The sequence below is a fragment of the Prosopis cineraria genome, unplaced genomic scaffold, assembly GCF_029017545.1.
Source record: "Prosopis cineraria cultivar Desert tree isolate PC_DT_omini unplaced genomic scaffold, ASM2901754v1 PC7, whole genome shotgun sequence".
Lineage (NCBI taxonomy): Eukaryota > Viridiplantae > Streptophyta > Magnoliopsida > Fabales > Fabaceae > Prosopis > Prosopis cineraria.
Genome location: NW_026555338.1, coordinates 26,036,034 through 26,053,880, shown reverse-complemented (window position 1 = coordinate 26,053,880; position 17,847 = coordinate 26,036,034). Strand labels below are relative to the sequence as shown.

General features: G+C 31.3%; 1 protein-coding gene across 1 annotated transcript; it reads left to right on the top strand.

The window, feature by feature from the left end:
* Positions 1–3,860: 3,860 nt before the first annotated feature.
* Positions 3,861–15,450, top strand: LOC129316639 (protein ZINC INDUCED FACILITATOR 1-like). The gene is made up of 15 exons (XM_054961047.1): positions 3,861–3,900; positions 3,995–4,097; positions 4,313–4,415; positions 4,736–4,789; positions 4,874–4,936; positions 5,248–5,297; positions 5,420–5,495; positions 6,136–6,312; positions 7,266–7,353; positions 7,997–8,082; positions 8,186–8,290; positions 8,914–8,958; positions 9,068–9,114; positions 12,026–12,069; positions 14,677–15,450. The coding sequence occupies exons 2-15, from the start codon at positions 4,006–4,008 to the stop codon at positions 14,787–14,789; spliced, it is 1,143 nt and encodes a 380-aa protein (XP_054817022.1). The 5' UTR covers positions 3,861–3,900; positions 3,995–4,005; the 3' UTR covers positions 14,790–15,450.
* Positions 15,451–17,847: the final 2,397 nt, after the last annotated feature.

The following is a 17,847-nucleotide window of genomic DNA, read 5'->3' as shown; positions in this document are numbered from 1 at the left end:
GTCAGCTGCATAGATTCCAAATCGTCATTATTTCTAACAACAAATACATTTTAAAAAAAATCGAAGAATATTCCTTTCAATAATTACTTTTCTGCCAACAGTTTCAATAATTACAAATAAATATAAAAATCTCATTTCAAATATTTTTAAGGATATTTTAAGAAAAATATCATTAATTATTCCTAAAAAAATTAAAACGTTTTATTCCTGATTTTTTAAGAGGTTTGATATTAAAAAATATGAGATGTTGTTAGTGTTTTAAAGTAAAATTAATTTATTTTTATTTTTCAAAAATGATCTTAATAAAAAAATCATTTTATATTTCTTTATAAGTAAAGCATCCTATAAAACAAAGGTAATATAAAAAGATGCCATTAGTTAAAAGATAATTAATTAATTTATTAAGGGTGAGATTTCATAAAAAATATATTACATTTCTAAAACGGGGAGGGTATATTTTTATTTTTTAAACAAGATACTCTAAAAAAATGCCTTGTAATTTTGATTGAATGAGTATATTAAAAAATGAAAAAATTGTATCCAAAAATATGTGAAAAAAGATATTCGCAAACCAGGATCAACAACAATTCATCATTGAAAAAAAATAAATTTTTATTTTTATTTTAACAATAATACATTTTATATTAATCATTATCTGTAAATAATTTTTTTACATGTCATTTGATGCAATTTTTTCTTAAAAAAATAAATTTAAATAATAATCTATATATATATATATAATAAAAAAATAACAACCACTCTTTTAAGTGTGACATGTATGCATTAGAATATTGCAATTCTAGGCTATCCGTCTTTCCATTAATTTCTAAAACTGTTTTTTTTTAAATTGTTATCTATAAAATTAACAAAAACTTCTTTCCTTTAACTTGGATATGTTCTTCCATGATCTTAAATATAACCTTTTAAATTATAATTTAATTTTTAAGAATTCAATTTAATTCAATCAATATATTTTTTATCTATGAATTATACTGACTCACGCCAAAATTCCTTTATCATTGATATGCTTTTCCATAATTTCATATATAACTTTTTAAATTATAATTTAATTTTAAAAAATGCAATTTAATTCAATCAATATAATTTTGTTAATTAATTTATCACCCCATGCATGCATAGACTAGTTGCTTTATAATTTGATACCATTCTATATTTGACTCCACAATACCCTCTTTCTGTCCCGTGACCACCACCTTTTTTATTTTTGCCCTTTGCCTCCTCTTAATCAGCGACGTGCATTAAATATAACTATTGGCATGATTGCATCAATCATCATCTACCACCTTGTCATCACTACGAGGAGTGACAGTGATCGGGAGCTTCTTCTATAAAATGAGTCTGAAACATTTAGGTGGGCAGCTTGCAAGGTTTTCTTCTTCATCACATGTTATAGTTCTTGTCCTCCAGAATAATCTGTAAGTTCGAACTTTGAAGTTCGTTTAGATTGTGAACAACTTTACATTATTGGCCTCAATACCTGATCACGTGTTCCTCAGCTTGTTTAATGTTTGCTCAAGCTTATCATTAGGATCTGCAAGTTTGTGTGTTTTTTAATGTCTCACTCAGTTTTGATTTTTTTCCCCCGCCCCCTCCCTTCTGGGGTTTCAAAAGAAGCAAAAAGCACTCACCTTTGATAAACTTTCTCTGATTTTTCTTTCTTGGTTTTGTGTTTTCTGAACCAAAAACATAGACCGACTTAGGAAGGAGAACCTCGGAGAAAACAAATATGGTGGAGGATCATAACAACAACAACAACAAGAACGAAGATAGCATTTCGAAACAGCCATTGTTGAATAATCGTTACCATGTGAACTGCCCTGGGTGTAAGGTGGATCAAGACAAGGAAATGAATCAAGGTCAAGGCACACCCATGAAGAATCTTCTCAACATATGGATCGTAACTCTGTGCACTGGCAAGTATAAATTAACAAATTTGGTTTTCTTACGTAGTTTTTGGAAGTTAGTTGCAAGAGTTGTTCTGACTTAATGAGGTATCAAGTTCGGGTCTTGAAAGTACAGAAGCATAAGTGGTTAGGGGCGTCCACTCTTGTGGTGCTTGTCATGCCTCAATTCAGATTAGTTTGGGCCCTATTAAATCTTCACAGCTCGAGTGAGGCAGCCCAAAATACCGGGTGCTCATGACTTTTTTCTTTTTAAGTTAACCAAAAGAATCAACTTTTAACAAGCTTTTTGTTTTTGATGGATTAGTTTGCTAATGAGCCACCTTGCCTGGACTCAGAGGCCGTGTTTGTCAGAAATAAAATTATTATTCATTGTTCAAGATATCCTTCCAAGTTAATATGTTGGAAATTTTAGTGCTTTTCTAATTCTTCTCAGTTAAAAACCCATAATTACATATCATGTTACTGTTGTTTTTTCTCTTTCTATTTTTCCTTTTTCGTGGAGAAGCTGTCCTTGGTGTATGATTTGGTTCATGAAAAGGTTTCAAAACAAACAAAAAAATTAATATATTTTATGCAATATTTATTATCAAATTCATGCCTAAAGATTCTTCAGTCATTTATTCCTGCTATATCTTTTCAAATAAAAAAAAAATCTGATATGTTCTTTCTTGGCTCTATCCAGCTCTGCCTGTGTCATCTCTCTTTCCATTTCTTTATTTCATGGTGAGTTATTTTTTTCACTGGCCTCTAGTGTTGCCTTTTTTGTGCATTGATAAATCTAGATTATTAACTTCATCAACTTTTATTGTTTATACTTCTCTCCTTGTATAACCAAAAGTGAAAATTAGAAGCTCCTACACTTTTCAAATATCTACATGTCTTTTCAAAAACTTTTTAAATTTTCTTTGCTTTTTTTTTTTTTAAGGGATCAAATACAAAACATCCAACACACCTACTTATCTACCCTTCCTCCATAGGGAACGGTGACTCTTCCATACAGGGAAGGGTGACACATACACTCACAACACTCACACACACACCCCTTGACTTGATCCATTGTTTCATGTAATTTGTTTGCCTTTTGTATATTCTCAATTAATAATTTCAATTCCAATTTTTTATGCTTTATTTTCTTTTTGACATCTCCAGCCAAGACTGCAAATAGTGCATAGTTTTATTTTTACTGAACACATCAATTTTTGAAAGCGGCTGCTTGCTTCAAGATGGGAACAGAAAATTAACAAATAATTGGTTTGAATAATTTCTTAAATTATCTATGTTAAGTTTACAATACTCAATTTTCCTAATTATTTGGGGCCTTTGAATTAATGAATTTCTTCTTCAATTAACAGTTCAATTTCAATTCCACCTTTTCTTATCAATTTCAACTAAGAAATTGGTTTTATCTTTCCCCCCCGCTGTAGTTGGTGGAAACTTCTGCATTTAATCATTGTTCCAATGTTAAAAGGATATTTATGTGCTGCAGACAGTCCTTTAATTGCGGTTTTCTCTCCTATTCTTCTAATGTCAACTTAAATTTTTGGTTTGTTTCTTGAAATTGCCATGAATGGCTTCCAAAGGGGAGGGATCAAGGATCCATTTCTTGTGTCTTAAATAACAAACATGTCTTTGTGTGTGAGATTTGAAAGTGCAGCTTTCTAGTACCTTGGCATATGTGGGAAAACATTTCTCCTCAAGTGAGAACTGAGAATCAATCTCAGTTGAGGCTTGAAATAGTCTAACTTACCACTTTAACCATGAAGGAGTATTGTTTTACCTTCTGCCTTCTCATTTGTTATGAGATAGCTCAAGAAATGAATTCTGTGTTTGATGTTTGTTTAAATCGCTGAATTTGTTAGAGCATACATCTAATGCAGAATAGAAGATGAACTATTGATACCAATTTGCTTGCAGGTGAGAGATTTTGGCATCGCAAAAACGGAGGCAGATATCAGTTCCTATGCTGGTTATGTGGGTGAGGTTCCTTATAGTCCTTTCATTCTATTGAGGTCTATTAGAGGGATTTATAAGCTCTTAAATTACTGAACTTCATGTGAAATATGTTGTAGGTTCTTCATTCATGTTTGGCAGAAGTTTAACATCAATTCCATGGGGAATGTTTGCCGATCGATATGGTCGAAAATATGCTATAGTTATTGGCCTTGTTGCAGTGTAGGCACCCCTGAACTGATTTGGATTTCTTTCTAGCTCTACTTCTAAACAATGGTGAATAGAAAGAGAATTGAAGATTGAAGATTATTTAGTTCATCTTGGAAATTTGTTTCATTTATTTTCCGTTTTATCCTCTTTTCCCCTTATCATGGACTCTCTACAAGATAAATTGAAATCATTTTATCCATATGGTATTGATTCTTAGTTGATTTCAGTGTAGTATTTAACACACTATTTGGCCTTAGCACAAGTTTTTGGATGGCTATGAGCACAAGATTTCTTCTTGGAAGTTTGAATGGTTCACTTGGACCAATAAAGGTACCATTCATAGATTTACCGCATTCCTATAATCTAAAAATGAATGAATTGCTATTTGGTCTTTAAATGATGTACTTCGTCTCTATTTAGTCCTCCAAAGTTTGAATCTCTCATTTGACTTCTTCAATGATTATTCTGTCATCTATATAATTCACATTAAACCTGTTCTGTTAATAGATGATTAATAGAGAGGGGCGACATATCAACTCGTTCTATTTGTGTCTTTCTCATTGGAAGTCGGACAATCTTTTTTTCCCCCTTTTAAAAGACTTTGTTCTATTTTATTCTAACTTCCACCGACATATCAACTTTATCACTAGGCTTATGCTTGTGAACTTTTTCGAGAAGAACACCAAGCTATAGCACTCTCAACTGTAAGCTTGATTTACTTTTGTCTACTCTTTGTTCTTAGAAGTACTTGTTCTTTATGATAATTTGACAGTGTGATCTGGTTTCAGGTTAGTTCAGCTTGGGGCATAGCTTTAGTCATTGGTCCAGCATTGGGAGGCTATCTGGCTCAGGTACTTTAAACTAGATCTTGAGAATTGGTTGGCTTTTTCAGAGGAACATAAAGATGGTTCTTTTTATACCGAGAAACACATCTAAGCTGATTTACTAATGTATTCAGTATCAATCTAGAGTCTAAATTTATCATTATCTAAAGTCCTAGTTATATCATTATTTATGGTTAGTCTCTGTCCTTGTATTTAGCCTTCTTATTCACTGTAATTCTATTCTTATCTTAAATTTGGCATTGCATGTGTGTACGAATATGCCCTTGAGCACACTTATCTTTTGTTCATCTAACAATTTGGGAATTTTGGTATTTCAGCCAGTAGAGAAATATCCACACGTTTTTACGAAAGGTTCCTTATTTGATAAGTAAGTATACCTGTCCTACTTTTAAATAATACAATAATTTTGTATTCCTTTTTTTTTTTAATAATTTCCACTTCCTTGTTGGTATTTTGATGTACATCTGTTCTAACACAAGTGGCCTGCAGGTTTCCGTACTTCTTGCCCTGCTTCATAATATCAGCCTTCACACTTGTTGTATTAGTTGCCTGTATCTGGCTTCCGGTATGTATAGCCACAAATTCTGTGCATGTTAAGATTAATAACAATTGCAATTGTAAATTATATTAAATACGAAGGGAAGCACAAATGATACAAGCACAAGCCCTAATATGCAAATCCTTGACGTACTTATGTTAAACTTAATCATCACAAACTCACTATTCTATCATAATGTTAAACTCCTATGTATCTATTAATCTTCTGAGTGTAGCTTTGTCCTCATGATGTTTTGAGAGTACTATTATTTTATAAAAAAATAGGGCAACCTTCAAAAAAAACTATGAGAAATTATCCTATTAATTAAAGTTGGTTACATGGATTATATGATACCATTGTGTCCTATCAATAATCAACTCTTTTTTGCACACGTCTAAATCATCTTAAATAATTTTCTACCATTTTTTTCCTTATTAGGTGTCATGCCAACTTTGCCTCATTTATGGTCATTATAAATCTTTTCTTTTCTTATATGGTCACACGTCACTCAAATCCTTATCTCTACAACTCTACCACCCCACTTTCTTGTTCGTGTTGTCCCTCCAACAACCATTGTTCACTATCATATCACTACCATCATCCATTTTCTTAAGATAATAAAAAGGCTAACTTCTGATATTAAAATTTTCGTTTTCAACATCTGCAGGAAACATTGCACAACCACAATGTTAGTGTTGAGTCCAATGAGGATGCAGAAGCTTTAGAAAATGAAATCACAGAAAAGACAGTTCAGAAAGATGAAAACCTCCTCTTGAATTGGCCATTGATGTCATCCATTGTTGTTTATTGTGTTATCTCAATGCATGATATGGCTTATACAGAGGTATGCTTCTTGCTTAATAAAAGTATAAATAGTTTTATGCATTTCATATAATTTGTGTGTTGTTTGGACTTTCTTGCCTTTCTATCTTGTTATCCATACCTGTTTTTTTTTAATTTGATCTGACATATAGCTGATTGGGGGTAAAAAGTGGGAATGATCAAAGAGAAAAGGATTTCCCAAAATTTCATCCCTAAAATATGATGTGATTAATTATCAAGTTGATTCTCGAAATGATGTTTTCCATTCCTTTAACTCTTCCATAGATATTAGGTTGATATTATACATGATATTCTAGAATCATTATTCACAAGTATAGTGTGTATTGGATAGCCATATTAATCGATTTTCTGAGGAAAAAAATCAATTTTGGCTTTAATTACCCAAACGCCAAGAAACTTGGTTAATCGATTTTTTGGGGTGAAAATCAATTTTTTTCCGAAACTGGGAATCCAAGCTTTTGGGAAAAAGTTTATCAAACAACATTGGAGAAAATTACAAAGAAAGGCTCAAGAAAAAATTACAAAAAAAAGCACATTATAAAGAAAAATAAAACCAAACTCTCTTCTCTTCTCTTCTATTTTTTCTCTTAATAAAATTCAAACTTTGTATCCTCAAAAAATCAATGTTTGGTATTAAAAATTAAATTATACAGTAATTTATATAGCTAAAATCGATTATGATTAAATTATTCAAACATCTTCAATTCTATTAAAATCAATTTTAGAAAAACAATATCAAAATAGATTGCGTTATAACATAATCAATTATGATTAAAATTTACTACTTAATCAATTATTTTCATAATCTATTATACTCATTGAAATCCAAACGGGTACTAAAATGATATAAAAATTCACTGTTAAGTTGATTGTGACACTGTCTTTTGTATGGTAACATGAGGTTTTTGTCTTCCATCTTATAGGCTATAAGTTATCTCCATTTTACTTTTGCAGGTTTTCTCTTTATGGGCAATCAGTCCTCTTAAGCTGGGGGGTTTGAACTATTCGACTGATGATGTTGGTAATGTTCTTTCAATATCAGGTACACGGTATTAAGGTTATAAATTGTGATTCCTTCCTAACTTTCATTCCCCAAAGACTACGTGCATAACTGCATTTACATGAGGTCATATATACTAACTTCTTTGGCTTATTATGTTTCATTGAGTAAATTTCAGGAATTTTAATTTAATTGCCAAACTTATGAGGGATTCTTGAGAGGCATTCAAAAAATTACATTAACTTCTTTTTCTTTCTTTTGTTAATAAAACTTCAGTAAAGCTTCTTTGGTGTTTGTTTCAAATTCTTGATTAAAAACATACTCCTCTGGTCCTATTTATAGGGCACAAAGAGAGAGTATTTGTTTTAATCCTATTTATAAAGCATCTCAATGATTATTATATTTATCTTTATCCTTTTACGCTTATTAAATGTGATTAAGTGCTAAAGTACTTTATTTTTAAAATATTCATATTTAATAGGAGTAAAGTTGAAAATTTGTTGAATTTTTAAACAAAATTAGTGGGGTTTAAGGTTTTTTTTTTTTTTGTTCCGGTGAAAATGTTGGAAGTCATTTATATAAACAGGATCAAAGAGAGTAACTTGTAGACTAAGATATGCATGACAAATATGTAGCGTTTACTTGTTTCCAATGTATTGACATATCTTTCACTTCAACTGGTTAGGTTTTACTCTTTTGCTCTACCAAATCTTCCTTTACCCATCTGTGCAGAAAGTTTCTGGACCTGTAAGACTTGCTCACATTTCAGCGGTTAGCTTTCTCTTTCATGCAACAATTACTATGATATGATTTGGCATTTTCACTGCTTGATGTTCTTTAAGCTGTACTGTTGTTTTCTGGGTGCCATGTGCAGGCTATATCCATACCTCTCTTGCAAATTTACCCTTTCATAGCATTGTTATCTGGCTTCACACTGCATTTATTGATAATTGCTTCTGTCCTAAAGTTCTGTTTCTCTGTAAGTGCCTCTGCCTCTTGATTTTAGCAACCACAATAATATTGTTGAGGGGTTAAGGTGAAGTCAAATGACCATTGGCTAGCATAGATTTATTTTTATGGGTGTTTTCAATCTGTAAATTATTTCTCCTAGCAAATATGAATGCAATCTGCAGAATGTAAATGCGTTGTTTAAAAATTAATCAATTAACAATGCTAATTATTCAGGTCAGTATGTAAATTCCATTGTAAAAAAAAAAAAAACCATCTTTAATCACTTGTACTCCCTCAAGTCCTTATTATAGAGCACCTTCTCAAAGGATTCTTTAGTCCTTAAAATTGAAGGCTTATTATATTTTCAGACAAAATTAATGATTTAACTGCATTTCTTTAATTCCGGTGAGACAGTTAGAGGTGCTTTATAATGGGAACAAAGGGAGTACTTTTTTTAAAAAATATATATATTTTAAAGACAGAATACTGATCTAACTGAAATTGAGGACTAAATTGTGACATTAAGGAAACTAGAGGGGCTAATGGTGCAATTAAACTCACAGATGCGGATGCCAAAAACAAAACTCTATCTTCTTCACAAAAACCTGCATCCATCGTGAGCTAGCCTGATTGTAAATTTTTCTTTCCCAGGCAACCATTGTGACTGGTTTATTTCCTCTTGCAAATAGAGCAGTGGTAAAATTTTCTTAGTTCAGTTCACTATTCATTATTGTTTTTCTTCTCAAGTTGTGTGATTTTCATGGCTGAGTTGGGCTAAAATGGCATGCTCCATTTGGGAAAACAGGAACAACACCAAAGGGGAGCAGCTAATGGTATTGCTATGACTGGCATGTCAATTTCCAAAAGTGGAGCCTCAAGTCGCAGATTGATTTTCTTTTGGTAGGAACACAGATAGAAAACTTTGTAAAAATTGTAAGGTGATCCCTGGAGATGTGTGTAACGACACAACACAGGGGTCCTAGTCCTTGATGTGTGTATTATGAGTAAAATCCAAAAACGTCGACAAGTAGTAACACCAAGGATTAGGTGGTGGCAATTAAAAGGTGAGAAGCAAGATATTTTCAAGCAAAATCTTTTGGATAAAGGAATTGGGATTCTCAGGGAAGTGCTAACATCATATGGGAGGATATGGCTAAAAAGATACGGGAGGTTGCAAAAGTAGTTTTGGGAGAATCGAAAGGTTCTGGTCCGAGAGATAAGGAGTCTTGGTGGTGGAATAATAGTGTACAGGACAAAATCAAGTATAAGAAGAACTGTTTTAAAGCCATACATTTGTGTAACAATGAGGAAAATTGGGAGAGGTACCGTATGGCTAAGAAGGAGGAAACTAAGAGAGCTGTGGGTGAAGCTCGTTCCAAAGCTTTTGAAGAATTTTATAAGAACCTTGAGACGAAGGAAGGAGAGCAAAATATTTATAAGATTGCCAAGAGTAGGGAAAGAAAATCAAGAGATCTAGAACAGGTAAGGTGTATTAAGGATGAAGAGGGAAGAATTTTAGTTACAGATGATGAAATTAAAAATAGATGGGAGACTTATTTTCTAAACTTTTCAATGATGGAGAGGATTCATCTAGTAACTTGGAGGATTTAGTAACTGGTGAAGGAGAACAAAATTTGTCATTCTATCGAAAAATACGTGATAAGGAGGTAAAGGAAGCTCTTAAGAAAATGGCAAATGGTAGAGCTAACGGACCTGATTGTATATCTATCGAAGCGTGGAAATGTTTAGGTGAAGAAGGGGTGAGATGGTTAACTAAGTTATTTAATGTGATTTTACGGTCCAAGAAAATGCCTGATGAGTGGAGGAGAAGTACATTAATTTCTATTTATAAAAATAAAGGAGATATTCAGAATTGTACTAACTATAGAGGGATTAAACTCATGAGCCACACAATGAAATTGTGGGAGAAAGTAATTGAGCACAGGTTGAGATTGGAGACAAGTATTTCTGAGAATCAATTTGGTTTTATGCCAGGTAGATCAACTACAGAGGCGATTTATCTACTAAGGGGATTAATGAAAAAGTATCGTTGTAAAGATAAAGATCTACACATGGTTTTTATTGATTTGGAAAAAGCTTATGACCGTATACCAAGAGAAGTGCTTTGGAAAGCGTTGGAAAAAAGGGAGTACGGATTGCTTATATTAAAGCCATACAAGATATGTATGAGGGGGTAAAAACTAGTATAAGAACGCCTAGTGGTCAAACAAAGGATTTTCCTATAAAGATTGGACTACATCAGGGATCATCTCTGAGTCCTTATTTGTTCAACTTGATTTTAAATGTTTTGACGGAACATATTCAAGAGGAAATCCCGAAATGTATGCTCTTTGCGGATGATATAGTTCTTATAGCAGAGACAAGAGAAAGAGGTTAATTGCAAACTTGAGTTATGGAGGAGGACATTGGAGTCGAAAGGTTTTCGTCTGAGTAGAAGTAAGACGGAATATTTATATTGTAAATTTGGTAAAGGACTATTCGAAAATAATTTCGAAGTGAAATTGGGAGATCAAATTATACCTCAAGTGGAAAAGTTTAGATATTTGGGAGCCATTATTCAAAATGATGGCGAAATCAGTGGAGATATTTCACATAGAATTCAAGCTGGGTGGTTTAATTGGAGAAAAGCTAAAGGAGTTATTTGTGACCGTAGGGTGCCTAATAAACTTAAAGGAAAGTTTTATCGTACTGCTATCAGACCGGCAATGTTATATAGTAGTGAATGCTGGGCTCTAACGGGACAGCAAGAGCATAAAGTTGGAGTAGCAGAGATGAGAATGTTACGATGGATGTGCGGACATACACGTAAAGATAAAATTCGAAATGAGCACATACGTGAAAAAGTGAGGGTGGCACCTATTGAGGAAAAAATGGTAGAAAATCGGTTGAGATGGTTTGGGCATGTACAAAGAAGACCAAGGGAGGCACCAGTGAGAAGAGTGGAACATATAACTTTGAGTCCGATTAAGAGAGGTAGAGGAAGGCCTAAGAGAACACTCTTGAAGTTGTTGAACGTGATCTCTTAATTAATAATATTTCTAAAAGCTTGATAAATGATAGAGCACAATGGCGTCTTGCAATCCATGTAGCCGACCCCACCTAGTGGGATAAAGGCTTGTTGTTGTGTTGTTGTTGTTGTTGTTTAGCTTCTTATATGACTCATCAAATTTAGTAATAATTTGACGAGAAAGGTTTGAATTGGATCGTTATCAATCCGTGATTTCTGATCCTTTGTTAGCGCGTGCTTACCAAGTTCTTTTCATGTTACATTGGTTCTAAAACAACTCATCTCATACCCTTCATTCGTTTGGATGAGAAGAAAAACAGGGAGGAAGGAAAACTCCTAAAAATAGTTTTTTCAAAGAAATATTATTTTTGGAAATTTTTCTTCTTAGTTTTCTCTCCTCCCTATTTTCTGCCTAACTTTCCCTCCATTCAAACCAAGTCACAGCATTTTATGTATCAAGGAAAAAAATTTGGTGGGAAAAAAAAAACCTTTGTAAGTATGGATTTGTTAAGAGGTTTTCATTTATCATCTAAGACTGTAAATATGATATTAACTTCCCAAGTCTCTGCATTTAGTTTTCATATGTTTCTGAAGTTGATGTACTTGTTTTGTCATTAAGCCTTATTTTCCCTGAGAAAAACTATTCAAGTGAAATTCCATAGCTGGTTTTTTCTTAAAAAAAAAATTTTCTGGAACTTATCTTCTGTTCACTAATCATGATCTTGGTCATTGCAGATTAAGTTGGTCACAGAAGAGATCAGATGCTTCTTTCCTCCCAGGTATGATGCTTAGCCAAGCCTGTTTGTGCTGAATTTTGTTTCATGTGCTGTTTGGAAGGGTGGCAAAGGTAAGTGCTTGACCATGACAGACCGAGAAATTTTGCCATGTGGGGGCAAAAGATTTATGCATGTATTTTGTGGAGACATTAGGATTAACATTATCGAATACTGGGGGTTTATTGATATACATTATGTATAAGATTTAGGGGGAAATGAAGGGATGATGAAACTTTTGGCCCCTCAAGCTTGTTTCAGATATCAATTTAATCCCTGAAATTTAATTTGTATTAATTCAATCCCTTAAGTTTCATGAAAATGAATAAGTAGCCCTTATTGTTTGAGAAGGAGATAATACTGTTAAAATGTTGACATGGATAACAGAATATTGAATTGGCAGCCATGTAAATTAATAAAGAAATTTAATTATTTGGCCAAGCAAAAGAAAAAGAATTCACACATACATGCCAAGTCATCATAAGAGAAAATAAAGGAAAATCATATGGTGACTTATGAGGGCAAAACAATAAGAAAAATACATAAAAAAGCCTACTTGTTCTCGTTTAGCCACATATACATGTCAAGTGATTGATATATTTTACGCATCAAGTTAACATCATCAATATATTTTACACATCAAGTTAATTTGAGAGTGTTCGCCCTCACTCTTCATAGGGTTTACCCCTTAGGTTTCTTTGGTGGGGCGGAGAGTGGGATCCTCTCAAACCCAATTTACTCAGGACAAGGTATGCTAGTAGTACAGTCATCCCAAAGGCTTCTCAATAATCGAATTCCTGGGAGACAAGTGTAACGCCTTCCTCCAAGGTTCGATCCCATAACCTCTCCTCCTAAGCGAAGAAGTAGGCAACATTGGTACCACTGAGCTATCAAAAACTTGTTGCGCTCCGCAAGTGCATAGGCCGTGACAAGTAATATAATGAGAGTAAAACATTATTTTCGCAGATATTAGTTTAAAAATAACAATCAAACAAAAACTAAGCGAATTTAATCAAGTTAAGCCAAACCATAATTAGGTGAAGATCATGTTGCAAACTAAATTAACACGAGAAAATAAGAAAAAGAGAATGAGTCACAAACTTGAAGCACGAATTGAGATCTAGAATTATTTGTTCCTTTGAATTTCATAATAATAAAATTATCTCCTCTCATAAATACTTTTAATGAAAATAAGTGCTAAACTAAAGTTCTAAAAATACTTGGACAAACTCTTTTAAGTCATAAATAAGTTTTTAGTTAAATTAATTGTCCAGTCTCCTATTACAATTAATAAAACTCAATTTTAGATTCCAACCCTACTGTGATTAAGTAAGGCTAGCAAGTATATCTCTATCTTACTAATGAAACTATTCATTTAGCATGTAAATATCAAGTTCTTGCATTATTTTACCTAAATTCTACACTTAACCTAGCCCTTTTAAACATCAATCAAGTGAACCCAATATTTAATTAGTAGCCAAACACTTAGAAACTTTAAGAACAGAGTAAAATAAATACATATAACATTAATCACAAAAGAGAGGAGGAAAATAATATCAATCCATAAAAGCATTTAAAATAATCCTAGAGTAAAGAATTTAATTACTCATAAATATCAAAAAGGGTTTAAAATAGTCCTAGAGTAAAGAATTTAACTACTCATAAATATCAAAAAGCTATAAATATAAAAAATATTCACAGCCATATCAAATTAGAAGGAGAGAAATGGAGAAGAAACAAAAGAATTGAAGAAATTGAGTTTCAAATGTCTTCAAAGCTTCAACTCTTAGACCCAACTCATCTTTAGCTTAAATCCTAGCACAATTAAGCTCCCAAAAGTATTTTCAAGTATGTGGAATATGTTCTGGGTCAAACTCTCAGCATTTAAATGTGCTACCCAACCAATTTCAAATTAATAAAACGCAATATTCTTCTGACAGTAATAAAAGTTAACAAAAGTCGTGACTTTGTGACGACTTTGACAGTTTTAAATTGTTTTTACAGTTAACAAAATTTATCATTTTTGCACTTAATTTCTTCATTCAAAAGCATCAACAAAAGCTCATAAATGCATTTAATCAAACCTTAGATCAAAATAACACAAAATTAGTCCAAAAAAATATCAAATTAAAACCAAGTATGCAAACTTAAAGTAAGATGCACATTTTTCTAATCTGGGCAATCAAAATATATACAATTTAGATAAAATATATTAATCTAAGAAAAATATGATAAAGTGATATGAAATTTTAGAGGTTATTGGAGAGTCAATTTGTATTCCAAAACCTAGAAGAGTGACATGATAACCTTAAGAAACATAAGGAATTGGATTGATAAAAATTAAACGTTAAGGATCAAATCGATAACTGAGACAAATTTAAAGGACCAAAAGCCTTGTTATTCAAAATAAAATTCTTTGTGGGGGCAACTGCCCTTAGGTCGAGGACCTAAAATTTAGGCCACCCTTGTCTATAAGGTTTTGACGGGGTTGTCATTTTGTTTGACAATGCTTGTTCATAAAAGATGATCAGAGCCCAGAATATTCATTCCTTTTGTTTCACATCATTGACTGTGATATTTGAAGCTCACTAACTGTGGAACATTTAACTGCAGGCTCTCATATGGTGTTTTTTGTGCTGAACCTAGTAGAAGCACTTGGGGTGTTGATGATGTTCAAACCATTCCTGGCTGAGAAAAAGAAAACCCCATCACAACAGTTACATTGATTATATAATCTAAGAGTTACATGTTGCTGCTGAATCCTGAGGAGATACATGAAAGCAATAAGGTTAGTGAAGTCGGAAGAGAGAAAGAAACAAGGGAAAATCACACAGATCCCACACAAGAATTCTAATTTCTAATTACCAAAAAGCTCCACAAAATGCAAAAATAACTCTGAAGTCCCATTGGTTTTAATTGCAAATAAGTTTTGGCGTGCATTTACCAAAATGTCCGCTTGTAACCATGGGAAGAGGTTTTTAATTTTAAAATAAGGACATTTTGTTAAATGCACTTCAAAACTTTTTTTTACAATTAAATCTTATGAGATTTCAGAGGTATTTTTCCAATTTGTGAGACTTTTTGGTAATTAAAATTTTTGTGTAAGACCTCAGTGTGATTTTCCCAAGAAACAAGGACAAAAATAATGGAGAGAGGAGTGGCAAGATCAAGATCCATGTGCTTTCTTGTGTTGAGAGAAAAATCATGGTGAGTTTTGTTAGTCATGTTGATCATGTATCCAATCTATTATTGTTGTCTTTTTTTATAATGACGGTTGATTATCTCTATGTTTTGATTAATTTAATTGTTGTTTAGATGTTGAAACTACTTGATCATATTGTACTATTGGCATCTACTATTTGGAGTGAAATTTAAAACTTGAAGTTGTCAAAAGGGTGAGAAAAGGAAGCGAGAGCAAAATTTGGCTTGCAATTTCCTTTTTTTTTTTTTTAATGGTTTGATTCTGGTGCTTGTTTAAATCTCGCAGGTGAAATCTGTTAATATATATTATTCTTTTTTTCACCAGTTAATATATATTATTCATTGATATGTAACTAGACAACTTATATATATTTATTTATAAGATAAAATTGTTCTTGGTCACAATAGATAGATATATACTGTAAATACACAGGGATTTTATTTTTTAAATATTATTACAATAAAATTTAAGTATTAATATTTGATGTATCGTGTAAAATTTATAGATGAATTGTATCATACCTGAATTATGATTAGCACGGGCCATTTCAAACTATAAAACAATATGATTTTTTTGCCCAAAAAAATCATTTGATATTGTTTTTGAAATCAGAGGCAATAAAGGAGGGCCCAATATAATGATTGTATGGTACTCATATGATTAACTTTTATTGTTTATTTATATAGGAAAAAACTTTATTGTTACAGATTGGTGCAAAGAGCCCTTGAATGTGGGGACAGACATCTAAGGAAAAAAATAACTTTTATTTCCTTTTTTTTTCCTCAATTATTAATTTAATTTTTGAATTTTGACCCATGACAATTCAATCAATATAATTTTTTAATTTAAAACAATTCAATCATCATAATTTTTTCATTTGATATAATGAAGTTTTTGTAATTCCTTAAATAAATTATAAAGATTAAATTATATCAAGTCAAAGTTTATGAATTAAATCAATAATTAAAAGAAAGCTTACATATTAAAAGTTATAATATTCCAATATTATCAAAAAAAAGGGGGAATCAACAAAGACTTTAGTATGGATTTGGCCAATGATGCACAAAGGTGTAGGATTAATCTCTTTTTTTATATAATAATTTAAGTGGTGAGCAATCTGTAAATATATTAATAAGAGTTTTTTAAATTTAAAGGCATACACTAATAAAAAAAACTTTTGAAATCTTTTCTTCTTTTTCCTTTTAATTTAATTTTCCATTTTCCCTGCAAAATATATTAAAAAATATAAATATTTTGGATCAAAGTTCCTTCTTATCATATAATTGAGGGATAAGAGAGAAATTTATACTCCCTCTATTTAAAAACATAAAATATTTTTTAAAAAGTTGAATGTTAAAAAATGTAAAATATTTTTAATCTTTTGAGTTATAATCATTATTTTTTTAAAGTGCTCATGTTAATAATGACTTTATATTTATTATAATAGAGATAAATATAAAAAGATAAGGTTAATTTAAAAATAAATAATTATTTTATTAAAATAAAATTTTAATTAAATGTATTTTATATTTTTAAACAGAAAAAATATATAAAATAATTATGTAAATATAAATATATTTAAATTTTATGACAAGCTGACAACACTAAGATTACAAGGGATCACACAATAAAGGCCACAAAGTCGACGATCACCATTACTTTTTATCATTGAAATTGAAACACGTGAAGCAATGTGATTGGCTAATACTATGTAAGAGAATCGCCCGCTCTGTACTCAGTCCTTCCCTTAGCTTGTCCGCACAAACAAGATTAAAAAACTTCTTCTTCTTTTTGTTTTTTTTTGTTTTGGTTGAGCGACCAAAAAATTCACGTCACGTCCCGTCCCTTGTACCTTTTTTTTTTTTTGTCTGTTTTGTCAGAATACAAACTCAAACAACAAAAGTCTTTGTGGTCCCGTCGAGATGACTCATGATTCATGAACCATGATGCTCAATAAGAAGGATAATATCATAATAATGACAACTAGCCAAAGACAATCTGAAATAATATAATAATAATAATAATAAAATACTGTAATAAGGGGAGTAAAATACTGTAACTTCTATTTTAATAAAGTTATAGAGACATCTCTTCTATTTTTAAATTAATTAATTTTTTATTATATTGCTCAATATTTTGGAAAACATGAAGGTATTATCAACTCCTATTTAAATTAATTTGAATCTCATTGTGTGAAACTCTTATTACTAGCTACGGTCTATGAGTATCTCAAAGATGCCTTTGACTTTTTATTTAATGCAATTACATATCATATGACTCAAATTTAAAATCTCAAGATAGCTTAATTAATTGAATCAAGCATCTCTCTATCAAATCACACACTTTAGTCTACCTTTGATATCGTTAGAAATATTTTGTTAAAAATTCTAAAATAATTAGGAATTTTTTAGTTTTGATTTTTTAAAATAATTTTTTTAAATAAAAAATTAAAAAAAAACTTGTTTGGATAAATATTTTAAATTTAATTTTTTTTAAAATTATTCTATTTTTTATTTCTAAAAACAACAAATAGAGACATTTTAAAGTTATTTTTATTTTTTTTTTTCATTTTCAAAAGGCAC

Excerpts from the sequence above, each read along its gene's own strand:
- LOC129316639 (XM_054961047.1), top strand. The coding sequence starts at position 4,006 with ATGTTTGGCAGAAGTTTAACATCAATTCCATGGGGAATGTTTGCCGAT. Across the intron at positions 5,496-6,135 it reads TTGCCTGTATCTGGCTTCCG|GAAACATTGCACAACCACAA; the intron begins GTATGTATAGCC and ends CAACATCTGCAG. Across the intron at positions 8,083-8,185 it reads GACTTGCTCACATTTCAGCG|GCTATATCCATACCTCTCTT; the intron begins GTTAGCTTTCTC and ends TGCCATGTGCAG.